This window comes from Prunus persica, chromosome G5 (assembly GCF_000346465.2).
Source record: "Prunus persica cultivar Lovell chromosome G5, Prunus_persica_NCBIv2, whole genome shotgun sequence".
NCBI classification, from domain to species: Eukaryota; Viridiplantae; Streptophyta; class Magnoliopsida; order Rosales; family Rosaceae; genus Prunus; species Prunus persica.
Window position 1 is genome coordinate 2,400,061 of NC_034013.1, and position 13,654 is coordinate 2,413,714.

The following is a 13,654-nucleotide window of genomic DNA, read 5'->3' on the forward strand; positions in this document are numbered from 1 at the left end:
ATGTAGTAGCACCTCTAGCTTTAGCAAGTTAAACTGAAAAATAATTAAATGATCAGATTATGTTATGTATGCTTTCCATACATATATGTTTCCATAACTCATTCCTCCAAAATGAAAGAAGCTAAAAGCAGAAGATAAGAACAGTTAAAAACACTTGTGCACTTCCATCAACAAAGACAGTACCCCTTCACAACTTTGAAAATGGAATCCAAGTAAAAATCTAGATAGCACTATTTTGGAAATTCAATTTGACAAGCCTTCAAAGCCCTAGGGAACATTGAAATCTCCTGGCGTAACTCCATCATGTGTTCTACAGGGAAATCACGGAGTATAAATTATCAAGTTATTCAAGACTTCACCATGCTTCAACAAGTACTTTGCCGCTTCCATCTCATCTGGCCGTTCCTTGAATCCCCGTATGCAAATGGTCTTGAGGCATGATGATGACAAGGAAATAGGTACCCACATTGGCGGACACCATACACGGGGTACATGGAGTACGAAGTCTTTCCCATAGTAAGCAACAACAGTTTGCGACTTGTAAAGATTATTTAAAATAAACAAGTTAAATTAAACCTCTGAAATTTGCATATTGGTACCAACACCATTTAGCTTTAAGAAGGTATAAATCACAACCTATACTTACAATTTGAAAGACAAGGAGTTTTAGGTGGGGGGATTTCTTGAGCAACTTTGTCAGTAATCTCCAAGAGCAGCGTCAATGAAGAAATAGCTCCAAGTTTATCAAGTTAGAAAATGTAGGCAGATGATATTGACGCATTAAGTTTGGATCCTTCGCATAGGATAAACTACAGATCAATCAATGACTAGAGCAACGTCAAATTTTCTCAGCATAATAGATAGAGCATTCCCATTGTAAAATTCCTGCACGTAAAAATGCTATCAGCGACTAAGGAGACAAGTTAGAGCACACTTACCCCAAAAAGTTTAGCTGAAAGTGAACGATCTTTAACTTTGAGAAGTTCAGCAAACAGGTTATGCACACAGACAGCAGAATCAAGGACATCGTCATCATCAAGGTCCTCAAACTCGTGTAGCGATCCGAAATTAATCTTGGCTTTGCTCAGGGATTTTTAATTCTTCAAAGAATAGGTTGCCAAAACTTCATCCACGATTCCAAATTTTCAACATTTGGAGCATTGATATTAACAAAAATGTTGTACTTATCTCTACCAAATGGTTCCAAATAAATCAGTAGGCTATTTAGTTTCAGTGCGGAGATATTAAATTCTAAATACGAAAATTCTTGAAGTGATCCAACTATAATCAAATCTTCAAGTACAGGGCAACAAGAAATGGGTTTCCCCATTGAGTCGGTATCAGTATGACAGATTGTAAGATGGAGAACCTTGAGACTTGGGAAACAATCTAAGGTGGGAGTGATGGTAATAACTGATAGCAGCCTCAGCTTCAAAACCACCAATGTTTTGCACATGTAAAGGCTTCTTGGAAACTCATAGAGCCAGTCTTCCCAATCCATCCCGGACTCCTCACAAAGATAACACAGAACAGAAAATTCCAGTTCAACAACATTACGCTCAACGGCGGGGCAAATCCAAGCATCAAACCGAGAATCATCCTCAAATTCAGAACAATGAAGTTGGAATGTATGGATGTCTGACGAGCCACGCGATAACAGAACATGATCCACAAATTCCCCAAAGCGATCTCTGTAAAAACTATTTCGATAATCGAAATCCCATAGAGTTATAGTAGGAACTTTAGTCCACACATTCTTCCACCTGTGGGATAAAAGGCTGGTCTTTACAGCCACGTCTGTTCCAAGGAAGGAAAGAATGTGGCAGAGAATTTCATTTGGTAATCCACTAATCCTATCCTCAGTGCATGCTTTAAATCGACCCTTTGAATGCGAACCCATATACGAATTTCCAACCCTTTCTGTTAAAACCCCCAAAGAAAAAACATTTAACTTCTAAGAGAGTTTCCTAGGGAGAAAAAATAAACATAAATTTCCTTCTTGTTTCAGTTCTAATTGAAATAAGAAAGGAAAATAAAGCTGCGTTGCTTTTTTTGGGTTTTCATTCAACAGCACAAACTATAAGTTTTGGCCCTATGTTGTCTTCCTTTTTAGTTTTCTGGATTTTCTTGGCATCCAAACAGAAGACATAAGGAATTAACAAAGAAAATATTTCGGAAAGAGTAAAAATACCTGATATAGTTCTGGATTGGTGGAGGCAACTCTAGCTTCATAGTACCGGTTTACTGTGTTTGGTTGCTGAGAAAACAGCAGGAAAAGAAGGGAAACTGAGTAACAGGTTTCTCTTCTACTTCTGCATTTTCTCCTCCAAATGGGGTTTAGTGGGAGAGGGAGCGGGAGCGGCGCGAGCGTGAAAGCTACCGAAAATGTCTTTAAAACGACGACGTCTTAAGAATTGAAAAATAATAGCTTAAGACGACGTCGTTAGTGGCTTTTCTTGGTGTCAAAATATGGGCTTTGGTAATCCAATAACGTAGGTTCAAAATATGGGCTTGAATACTTTTGAACTCTGCGAACACAAGATGAGTGTCTCTTTCTAATTGAACCTATCAAGCATTAACATAATTTTTCAACTTCAAAACACTCAATAATGAGCGTGTTAAGTCTAAAACAAGGCAACAAATTCCTTCTTTAAAATCTACGGTGGTGTATATCAAGCAATGAGGGAATTTTCATGTGTGGAAAGGGCAAAAATTATTTGAACTATTAATGCAAGACTTTCAATTCTTACAAGGAAGATATACTCTCAGCACGTGCCCGTTTTAAAGCGAAGATTGGAGATTGACTACAAAGTATAGGGAGAACTCAAGTTAGGAGTCGTGGCTAAATCCTAACACTTTGAAGCTTTGAAGCTCCTCGTCATCCTAATCTTAGTTTTTGATGATCCAAGCATCTTGGAGAGGGATTCATCCACATAATCATACATAGTATGACACAATCCATTTGCCATATCTCTTCTTTTCACATGGGGCAAGGCAAGAAATGTTGTTTTTAAAAATTAAAAAAAAATATTTATAAAATCAGAAATTCAAAAGACAGTAACAATAAATCAATGGCAATCAAACATTGGAAATAGGAAAAGACTTGGGATTGCGATAGAGAGATCTACTTTGGGGAGGATCGCTGAATGGCTTTATAATCACTTTTCCAAGTACAACTGTTATTAACTTGAAAACAGAACATTCCTAACGTTAAAAGTGGTCTAAATCCACCTTCACCACCACCACCATGCCTCTCATGTTTCATTTACTTTTCTATTTATTTTGTCTTTCCTTTTCTTTTCTGTTTTTTCATTTTTTGAGACAAAGAAAGAGAGAGAGGCAGAGTTTTTTGAAAAATTCAGTAAACAAAGAAGGCTTAAAGAAAAATGTTTGACTCTTTTCTTTTATGATTTTGGTAATTAATTGCATGCATTCATAAGCAATATAAGAAGAAAACATCACCAACAAATGGAATATTATTGTCTGTGATCTGATGACATAAAAGACTCTCAATCATAAGATGCGTCATAATTTAACTCAAAATGGAATTTTGTGTGCAATTCTCTCTCTCTTTTACACAATTTGTTCGTATAGAGAGAGATATCGTAGACAAAGAGATGTGAGAAAAATAACAAAGTGGTAATTAAAGTTCGAGATTTTAATTTGAATTTGGTTGCGAAGCCAAGCCAAATGCCACAGTGGAAATGAGAGGAATGGCTTCTGGTTGTGGACCTTGACTATGCTTTTCTTTCTCAACAAGATCTTTGGGGGCAACTAAAAAGCTTTACTCTCTAAATGATGACACGTGGGCATGCAATGCAATACAAAACCCATTTGGAGCCTTTGGAGAATTTGTATATACATATATATATATATATATCATATGAGAGAGAGAGAGAGAGAGAGAGAGAGAGAGAGAGATGAGAAATGGGGTTTGGTTTTGTTTGTTGTCCCTCTGTTCCAAGCATTCTTTGCTTAAAGAGAAGTTAGCCCCAGGAATAAAGCAAGGACAAGAGCAGAGACAGAGTAGTTGGCTAAAGTTAAAGCGCATGGCTTGCCCATATTGCCAAAGCAACAAAATACAAACAATTACAAACACAAAACAAAATAATAGCAAATTATTCTTAACATGAAACCAAACCAAATGCTGACAACCGACAACAGCCAGTAACCTCTCTCTGCTCTCTGCCCAAGAAGACACCCTCTCAACCGATTAGTCACCGGTCCTAGCCGGTTTGCAGTGTTTAACTGTCTCCTAGCCGTACTATTTTCCCTCTGACTCAAAACCCAGCATCAATTTTGCATAATGGGTTTTGGTCCTTTTCTTTGAGACCACCTTTGGGGACCTTACGGAAGGACATTTGGGAGAGGAACTCTTATGAAGTGGGGATAATATTTTTTGTTATTCCGGATTATAACACAATAAAACGGGAATAATTTTTTCATGTGTCATGATGTTATTGGCCGAAAACAGCAAAAGACCTTTGGGTTTGGGGTGCACCAAATAAAATAAAGAAATTAAACCAGTCTCTGATCAGGAAGGACTCAGGTAAGGTGTAGAAGAAGACAAAAACATATCAGAAGAATTCAGAAAACAAATGGGGCTTGGCTTTTGGTTGACACATATAATTATAAGAATCTTTTTGTGGTTTGTTTGACAAGATTGGAGATCTTCCTACATTCCAATTTGGATTTTTAATAGTGATGATGATTCCCTCACCAGCGGCGCATCCAAGTACCCCCTCCTCACTCGTGCGTTTTGATTGGACACACCATACAATTTTCCACTTTGTTTGGTCATTTCATTTCATTTCATTACATCTTTCTCGTGTCAGCCGAACAAAACCAAAAGGTTTAAGTTTGTAAAATATGACCTAGAGCTAGAGGCTTTGGTGAGGAATAGAATACAAAACCAACCATTTGCTAAATTTGGAAAGTGTGTGTCACGTGACACATCACTTGTTAGGCTAATCTTAGCTTTCATGTTCAATCCACCGTTGTCTTCTGGTGGTTTTGTCAGCTGGTGAGCTCCGTTCGATCCAAGTTTGGCTCATTTGAGGGGCCTACCCGATGGAGTTTTGCATGGAACACAAATATTTTTTAAGCAACATGCATATATTGTGGACTTTGTAGAGAGTATCTGATGGACTTGTTCTTGTTTCATTCATGATCATGTTTTTGCCATATGATTAGATGAATGAAGTTCATGGAACTTCAATAGAGAGAATATGAACTAAACAAGATTAATTTTTTTATACTCATCTTGTTGGAATCGATTGATCATTAATGAGGCACAACGTGGATGGTCGAGTCAACATAGTCCTACTACTTGATCACATCCGACTCGAGCATGCTCAACAACGCCAACCCTAATTGCCACGTCATCAACCTTGACGGACCATGGTCGGGTATCACGATCCTCACCCCACTATGAGACTTGGTCAAACCCACCAAAGACACCCTTGTACATCGCTAGACTAACTGAACCAGAATCAACTAGAAATTAGTGGCAAGCCTTCTCTATGCTAACAAGGTTCTTCACTCTAATCAAGCTGTCAAGACCAAGTGTCATAATGTGGCTAGATCTTGCACTAAATGCATTCCTAATCCTCGCCATGATTAAGGCATGACCTAGACATCCTCATTCCTCCAGTTAAGGAGATATACTCCCTCATGCCTTCTATAAATACTCATCACCCAAATTCAAACAAGGGTAATAACTCTCAACCATTTCGAAACTCTGTTAATTCTTTATATAATTCATTCTTACTTTGGCATCATAGAAGGTTTAGCTAATACTACACTTTTGTCACCGAGGTGACCAGTTATATATCTCGTGCAGACCATGTCTGTTGAGAAGATAAGGAAATGCATGCGGAAATAGTCCAAGATCTTGTCGTTGATGGACTACGCAACGTGCACACACACACACACAAACCAGGGAAAGTAGAAGCGCACACACACACCCTAAAGTAAAACAAACAATAGAACACAAGAATTTATAGAGTTTCAGCTTTGTATCTATGTACTCTGCGTAAAGTAGAAGCACACACACACCAAAGTAAAATAGACAACATATAACACAAGAATCTATAGAGGTTCGGATTTGTGTCTACATCCTCTTTGGTGATCGCCTCGAGGAATATCACTAGTAATAAGAACACATTCGGTTACAAGTAGAACCCCCTACACTCTTACATACCCTAGATCTTTATTTCTCTTACTCCCTACTAAAACCTAATTCGATGCCCTTGTTTTATATCATAAAAAATCCTAGCACTAAACGGCTTATTTATACATATGGGCTTTTAGATACAATCATACAAGGAATAGGAAACCCAAAACACCCTATTAAAAATTAAAATAATTATAAAAATTAAAATAAAATAAAATAAATAAATAAAAAACCAAGCTGATTTGTGTGCGTCATGCTCGAAAGCCTCTTATCTGCTCGAACACCTAGGTCCTCTCAAGTTTGAGACCTACCGCTCGAGTGCACTCTTTTCCACCTGAGTTTGAGAACTATAGCTCGAGCACGCCAGTCAGTCTACACAAGTTTTGCAGCATCTTATAGACCTAGTTTCTTCATTCTTCCGCATTTTTAGGTGAGCCAACATCAACACACTTCATACCCCCGGACCTCGTGGAAGCCCTAACTTTCACCCAATTAAAGTCGACTATCTAAAATCACATGTCAACAACTCTCATTTATACTTTGTTCCTCAAGTCTTCCTTGTTGGGGGATTATTGGTGATTTGGGCATTAACAATTTGCAAAAAGACTCTATGCATGGTCAATTAGGATGATTTTCCATAAATTTGCATTTATAATTATTTCCTAACATGATATGCTATGATATTAATTGTATCAATATTGCTATTTGTACCACGTTTATTGACTACATTCCTAATCACCTCTCTAATAATAGATAGATCTCATATACATTAGTAGGACTCATCTTTATTAAAGAGGTGAGACCCACTTGTACTAGAGAGACGATCAACAAAGTGGTCAATAAATATGGTACAAATAGTATTATTGAAATTGTATTGGTGTTTCGAATCAATTGATTGCATACTCCACCTTTTTTAATGTTGCTAGAGATTTGTAATGTTACTTCTAGAGGTGTATTAAAAAACAACACAAAATTACACGACATTATGCAATTTATTTCGTCACATTATTCACCTACTTTCGTGGCTAATGCCTAAAACAGAAGAAAATGTGCTATGAAAGAACTCAGTCCATGGCATTTGACCATACCCAATTAGTATAAGGCTATGAGCATCGATGACCCCAAAATTATCCCCTCATAAAAATATTCACCTACCTCAAACATAAATACAATAAATAAAAATAAAAATAAAAATAGAACTAAAACTAAAAAAATCTTGATTAGATGGTTCCTTGAGTTCTGATTAAAAAAATCAATCTCCCTCCATCACCCCCTCTCATGCCCTTACCGAATCAAAGGCCGCCACGTGACCTACTCTCCACACATATTAGAGTCCTAGAGACCCCTTCCCTTTACATCACCTAGACATGTGGACCCTTGTGTCCTCACTCCAAATGACCAAATGCCTCCGTTACATATAGCGGAGGAAACTGACGCCGTTAACATCTTCCTCTATATAAATACAAGATCCCAATTTGTTCCCATTCTCTCTCGTCTGTAATTTTCCGATTTTTAGGATTGTCGTAACGTGAAACCCGGAGCTGTTGTATCCGAAACATTCCCTTTTCGGTAAATTTCGAATATATCGCCCGGCATTTCGTCTCCCGGCCAAGAATATCGGTCCGAAGATTGTAGTTTCTACATTGAGAGAGAATTTGGTGATCTGGGTTGACTTCACACTGCCAAAAGTGAAGCGATTTTGATTTTCGCAAGATTTCGGGTTCACTCGGTTTGGAGCTACGGAAAGTTGAGTGAAGAGGTTCCAGTTTCATTTTTCACGTTTATTCGGTTCCTTTCTCTGGAGATTGAAATGTTTGGTTCTTCCCGTGCCGGGTTTTCAAGATGAGGTGTTGATCTAGGTGAGAGTTGCAATTTCTTTACTGTTTTTTTCTTAATTTTCTCGGCAACCAAACAGAGCAGAGCATCACTTTGCTCTTTATCTATCTCCCATTAATTGTTTTATTTTCTCTTCTCGTTTGTCCGTAGACTTTTTTGAAATGGGTTTGGTTTGGTTTCCATTTTGCATCAATAATATGTGAGATTGAGGAATTTGAATGCTCTGTTTCTAATAGTTTTGTCTGTTTTGTTTTGTTTTTGGGTCCATTGATACAGTTGGAAAACAGAGTGGCCTATATTGAATGAAGGCATTGAAGCAGAGCAGTTGAAAGAGAGAGAAAGAGAGAGAGTTTGAGACTGAGAATAGTGGCAGCTAAGCTAAGGGACTAGCGACTAGGAGGAGAGAGAGAGAGAGAGAGAGAGAGAGAGAGAGAGAGAGAAGCAGCTTAAAGCGACAAGAGCAGAGAAAAAAAAAGAGCAAGGGTTGAGGGTTTGCTTGGGTAAGTCGTTTTCGAATAATAATGATACAAATTTTCAATTTAATATTGATCTCATCTGATTCTTCTTCTTTTCAGTTGTTTTCTTTGTCTCTCTGTCTTCTCAACCACCGCTTTCATACCCCAACACTCCCTTCCCCACCCCCCCAAATTTTTTTTTTTTTTTTTTTAATTTTTGTTGAAAAAAAAAAAGATAAAAAAAAAAAGAGAAAGAAACAGAGTGCCACTCTCTCTCTCTCTCTCTCTCTCTCTCTGTCTCTCTCCAAGTCTAGTTCTTGAGCAAAAATAATGCAATTTTGGCATTTGCTTATTTATTTATTTATTTAATTAAAGCGACGCACATCCTCGAGTTGGCCTCCTAATAAGACCACTTTCAAAGTTTCAAATGCCACTTCCCAATTTTCTTTTTGGGTTCTTTCAATTATTGACTCATTATATTTTACGCATTTTCCTGGTCTTCTCTGATCCCGAGTTCTTTTTTCCTTTTTCACTTTTTTTTTTTCTTCTTTCCCTCTCTTACTTTGGACCCATTTGTTTCCCGGGAAAATCATCAAAAGAAAAACCCACAATCCTTCCATTTCACATTTGCTGTATTGGTGGTATTTTTTTTCTTTGCATTTTCTCTGTCACCAAACAAGTTGGCGGGCAGTGTTTTTTTTAATTTTTAGGGTGTTTTGTTTTGTGGATTGGGGCCCCTTCTTCATCCAAGGATGTTTTGTTTTGTGAACTTCCATTTTGCCATCCAAGGGAATGTTCTATTTTCCAATGAATTGTCCAAATTACCCCTTAAAAATTCCTCCCTCCTAGGGCGTTTTCGTAATTAGGAACACCCCCCTCTTAAACAAAGATAACTTTCTTATCCATCCATGAAAACAAAAAGAGGTAGTTTATTTGTTCATGAATTTGTTTGTATGTTTGATTGAGGCTATGTACTGAAATGAAATTATATGGTTTTTTCAGGGGTAAAGAGGGTAAAGAAGAAAGGGAGAAGAAGATGTTTACGTGCATAGCATGTACGAAGCAGACGGACGATGGTGGAGAGGAAGGAGGAGCGCGTGGCAGTGGCACCCCAAGTACAAAAGAAGCCGTCAAAAGCCTGACGGCGCAGGTTCCTAATCAATCCCTCTCTCTCTCTCTCTCTCTCTGTCTCTGTCTCTGTATGCGTGTCTTCACCTACACAAGCTTTTGCTTTTTCATCTTCTTTTTCCATAAAAATGAAAACGAAGCAAACAAAATCACAAGACCATTAAGTGGGGCCTGATATTGTGGGGCCCACTTTTTGGCATCTTTTCAAGTCTGCATTTCATACATAAACACACCCTCCTCCACTCCACTAGTTTCTGTTCTTAGCTACTTCTGCTTTGTGCTCTTTTAAATCGACCCATGAAGAATAATAAATAGCATCAGAAAAATTAGCTTTTGAGATATTCAAAATAAACCTTCCAATTTATGAACTGAGAACACCTTTTAGTCCTACTACTTCCACCCTACAACGCTACAACTCTCAATAAGCACGGGGATTGTGCCCACCCTAGATTCTATCTACACCCTCATATCATCCGATATTGCCTTGAAAAATGGACAAATCGAACCCGTAATCTCGAGCGCAACAGTCTAAAATTGTTTATATAGATATCTACAGAAAGTACTTTTAAATTTTCTACAAAACGCTGTCAGAAATACTGAAAACGTTTTTAACTCCTCCATTAACACTCACAAACATGCTCTTAATTGAGAAAAACTTGTGGTCATATATAGTAGCATGAGTGCCAGTGACATATATAATGTCATTAAAATTTTGTGTGTGAACGTATTAGACATGTCTACTTTAACTATAATGTGCTGATGATGTCATTAGCAGTAATCTGTTGTAAATAGAATTAATTTTATTCTATGATGTCTACACACACACACGTGATCTGCTCTTCTATTTATTATATTTTATATGGCTATTTAATTAATTAATTAATTTTTTCTTTCTCTTTTTTAATATATGCATTAATAAAATATAATCTCCCGCCAGTATATTTAGAAAACTTTAGAGTTACCGCAACAAGTAATGGGAGAAAAGAGAATTCGCTATATTCAGAAAAAGACTGCTAATTGATGTCCTTGCGTGACCCACCATTGAATTCTTGTCTAATTACTGTTTTGCTAAAGTAAATACATGCGATAGAGTAGAACGGATTTTTGTTGTTGTTGTTGTAAATGAAAAAAAAAGTAGAAAATCGTTTAAGATTTGGGTTTGATTATCTGCCTTCACTTTAGGGCTTGCTGCCCGAAATCACTTTTGCAAACAAGAATGTCTGCATTGTTGTTGGGTGTCGCAAAGCTATGCTTTGTTACATCTAGGTATCAAATGTATCATAATTTGGTACACGCAGTCCTATGATAAACGAAGAATGCTAAGTTCAATCGCGAATCTCACAATAGAGTTCACATATATCAGTAGTTTAAAATAATTAAAGCGTACGCGCACAACTCACCTTCTATTGCAAACTTTATTAATTTTTATTTTTTTAAGGCAAATGCTATGGTTAGTTGCCCACACACGTGAGTGATCTTTTGAAATAAATGCAGATAACATAATGTAACACCGAACATTTACAAAAATTTGTAACAAAGATTAGGTACCTATCTGCCCCATCAGTAATAATCTGGTGTATCCGGTTGTTTTATACACATGGTATTTAAGATAAACTACACTTAAAGAAAGTGAAATACTTTGAAAATTTGTGTCTTCACATGGAATTATCTCATATAAACTGTTTTCTTCCATTTATATGATTCTTTTTAATGTTAAAAAACATAATGATTTGGAAAATGAATAATGATAAATGTTCCATATAATTCTTGCATAGCTTTCTTGGGCACTTGGCCAACCCCATTTTTCTAACATTGTGCAGATCAAAGATATGGCACTGAAATTCTCTGGTGCTTACAAGCAATGCAAACCATGCACAGGGTCGAGTAATTATAAGAAAGGAACACCGAGACCTTACCCGGATTTTGATACTGCTTCAGAAGGGATTCCATACCCCTATGCTGCAAGCTCAAGTTCTACACCAGCTTGGGACTTCACCTCTAATCATCAGTTGGGTGCAAGATCAGACTCAAGATTTACCAGAGCATATGGTGGGGGTGATCGGACCCCGGGAGGTGCATCCTATGCTCAGTCTTGTGATGTAGTTTTGGATGAGGATGAGCCTAAGGAGTGGATGGCACAAGTGGAACCCGGCGTACACATCACTTTCGTATCTCTTCCTAATGGGGGAAATGATCTCAAACGAATTCGTTTCAGGTATGGCAATGACTATTGTAGGAAAAAGAAATTAGTATCTGTACAAAGTAATTGTACCCTTGTCAAAATCCAAGAACAGGACTTGTGAACAAATGGGGTTGGTAAAAAATTGTTTGGAACTTGAGATGTGGCTTTGATTCTGCTAATGTCTTAAAATCTAGTACTTGTAACTTGATTATCCCTCTCTACATCAAACTGATCAAACATGACTTTCAAATTTGAAGCCGAGAGATGTTTAACAAATGGCAAGCTCAGCGATGGTGGGGTGAGAATTATGACCGCATCATGGAGCTCTACAATGTTCAGAGATTCAACCGGCAAGCTCTGCACACTCCTCCAAGGTCTGAAGATGAGGTAATTAGAAAAGATGAACACCGTTGACTTTAATGGCATTGTGGTCTATCTACTTGCATGATTAGTTGATTTCGACTCTCGAATGTACATGGAACCATTGAAATGGCTTCTTGGAAACCTTCTCATTTGATTTTATAGTTAACATCACTGTGATAAAGTTTCTAGAAGTGTGCTTTGATGGATGCTAGAAAAGAGGTCCATTGAATTAATGTCTATGATGTATGTGTACTTGAAAATGGTAGTTATTAACAGACTGTTGTACTCAGCAGCAGAGAGATTCTTCTTATTCAAGGATGGGATCTGCTATGGAAAGCCCTATGGCTCCATCAAACAAGGATTGGACACCAAGGAACCAGTATAAACCCTCTGGAGCTGGAAGTAGAGGCTATTTCCCATCCGATTCTTTTGATCATGGTGGTGGTGGTCACCACTATAATGCTGGTGGTTCTAGTGCTTATGGAGCAGGCGGGCACAAGGGAGAGGCGTCATCTTTCGATGCTTCACGGACAACAACCTCCTCTAGAGATGAAGCTTCAATCTCAATCAGCAATGCTAGTGATGTCGAGTCAGAATGGGTTGAGGAAGATGAGCCTGGGGTATATATAACCATAAGGCAGCTAGCTGATGGCACTCGGGAACTTCGCCGTGTCCGATTCAGGTAACAGATTCACTAGCATTTTCGTTCATCTTCTCTGTTGCATCATATATACCCATTCCATGACCTGCCTCTGTATTTACTTCCATACAGCTAGTTCTTGATTTTCTTTTCAGCCACTTTTAGTTATTTGTTAATAGATCCACTACCATCTTCATGAATTCTCTCTGTTGCACCATAATATTGGCAATAAGCAATTTCTTGACCTTATTTCTCTGATTTGCACAGCCGCGAAAGGTTCGGGGAGATGAACGCAAAGTCGTGGTGGGAAGAAAACAGAGAGAGAATACAAGCTCAATACCTTTAAATTTTAACATTACAAACACAACCAACATTTCTGATGGATGATGATATGAAAGAGTTCAAGGTGCATCTGGATGTCCCAAAAGGCTGAAAAATGAAAGATTTCAGTGAAGTCTCTCCACAGGAAATTGGTGTTGCCACCACTATTATATGATCTAACAGTTCAAATAACTTATTTTTTTATTTTTCCTATCATATATAGTGATGATGGCTCATGGGGTGGTGCTTCATTTCCTGTCGGGGCTCATTTACATGGGATATCTAGATGTGTCAAGTTTTGCCTTCATTGGTGTCTTTGGGTCTTCTTTTCCCTTTATGACTATTAGTTTTTGGGATTATGGGATTACGCGGCTCTCATTTGAGTTTCTTCTTTGTAACACATATAGTTTGAGAAATGGAATTTAATTTATTTGCGGTTTATATATCTCTGAATGCCTTGTATTGCTCAAAATGCTCAAAGCATTTGCCCCATTATTTACTTTGAAGTGTAATTCGTCTTCCACCCTCCCCCTACCCCTATTTTTTTATTTATT

General features: G+C 37.7%; 2 protein-coding genes across 4 annotated transcripts; one reads left to right on the top strand and one right to left on the bottom strand.

The window, feature by feature from the left end:
- LOC18777833 (F-box/LRR-repeat protein At3g58900) lies at positions 136-2,374 on the bottom strand. Its single transcript, XM_020563944.1, has 3 exons — positions 2,192-2,374; positions 1,115-1,920; positions 136-570 (listed from the first exon to the last, which is right to left on the bottom strand). The coding sequence occupies exons 2-3, from the start codon at positions 1,898-1,900 to the stop codon at positions 322-324; spliced, it is 1,035 nt and encodes a 344-aa protein (XP_020419533.1). The 5' UTR covers positions 1,901-1,920; positions 2,192-2,374; the 3' UTR covers positions 136-321.
- On the top strand, positions 7,624-13,541 carry LOC18775891 (protein BREVIS RADIX). Of its 3 annotated transcripts, none has more exons than XM_020563403.1 (7): positions 7,624-8,034; positions 8,288-9,390; positions 9,469-9,616; positions 11,415-11,809; positions 12,034-12,163; positions 12,430-12,821; positions 13,047-13,541. In XM_020563403.1, the coding sequence occupies exons 3-7, from the start codon at positions 9,503-9,505 to the stop codon at positions 13,123-13,125; spliced, it is 1,110 nt and encodes a 369-aa protein (XP_020418992.1). In that variant the 5' UTR covers positions 7,624-8,034; positions 8,288-9,390; positions 9,469-9,502; the 3' UTR covers positions 13,126-13,541. The 3 variants fall into 3 exon arrangements, with proteins under 3 accessions (XP_020418992.1, XP_007210821.1, XP_020418993.1); XM_007210759.2 differs by having other exon boundaries at positions 7,625-8,034; positions 8,288-8,511; XM_020563404.1 differs by having other exon boundaries at positions 7,628-8,034; positions 8,288-8,511; positions 12,433-12,821.

Excerpts from the sequence above, each read along its gene's own strand:
- LOC18777833 (XM_020563944.1), bottom strand. The coding sequence starts at position 1,900 with ATGGGTTCGCATTCAAAGGGTCGATTTAAAGCATGCACTGAGGATAGG. Across the intron at positions 571-1,114 it reads CGTGGATGAAGTTTTGGCAA|TTTAACTTGTTTATTTTAAA; the intron begins CCTATTCTTTGA and ends TCAGAGGTTTAA.
- LOC18775891 (XM_020563403.1), top strand. The coding sequence starts at position 9,503 with ATGTTTACGTGCATAGCATGTACGAAGCAGACGGACGATGGTGGAGAG. Across the intron at positions 12,164-12,429 it reads CTCCAAGGTCTGAAGATGAG|CAGCAGAGAGATTCTTCTTA; the intron begins GTAATTAGAAAA and ends TGTTGTACTCAG. Across the intron at positions 12,822-13,046 it reads CTTCGCCGTGTCCGATTCAG|CCGCGAAAGGTTCGGGGAGA; the intron begins GTAACAGATTCA and ends TGATTTGCACAG.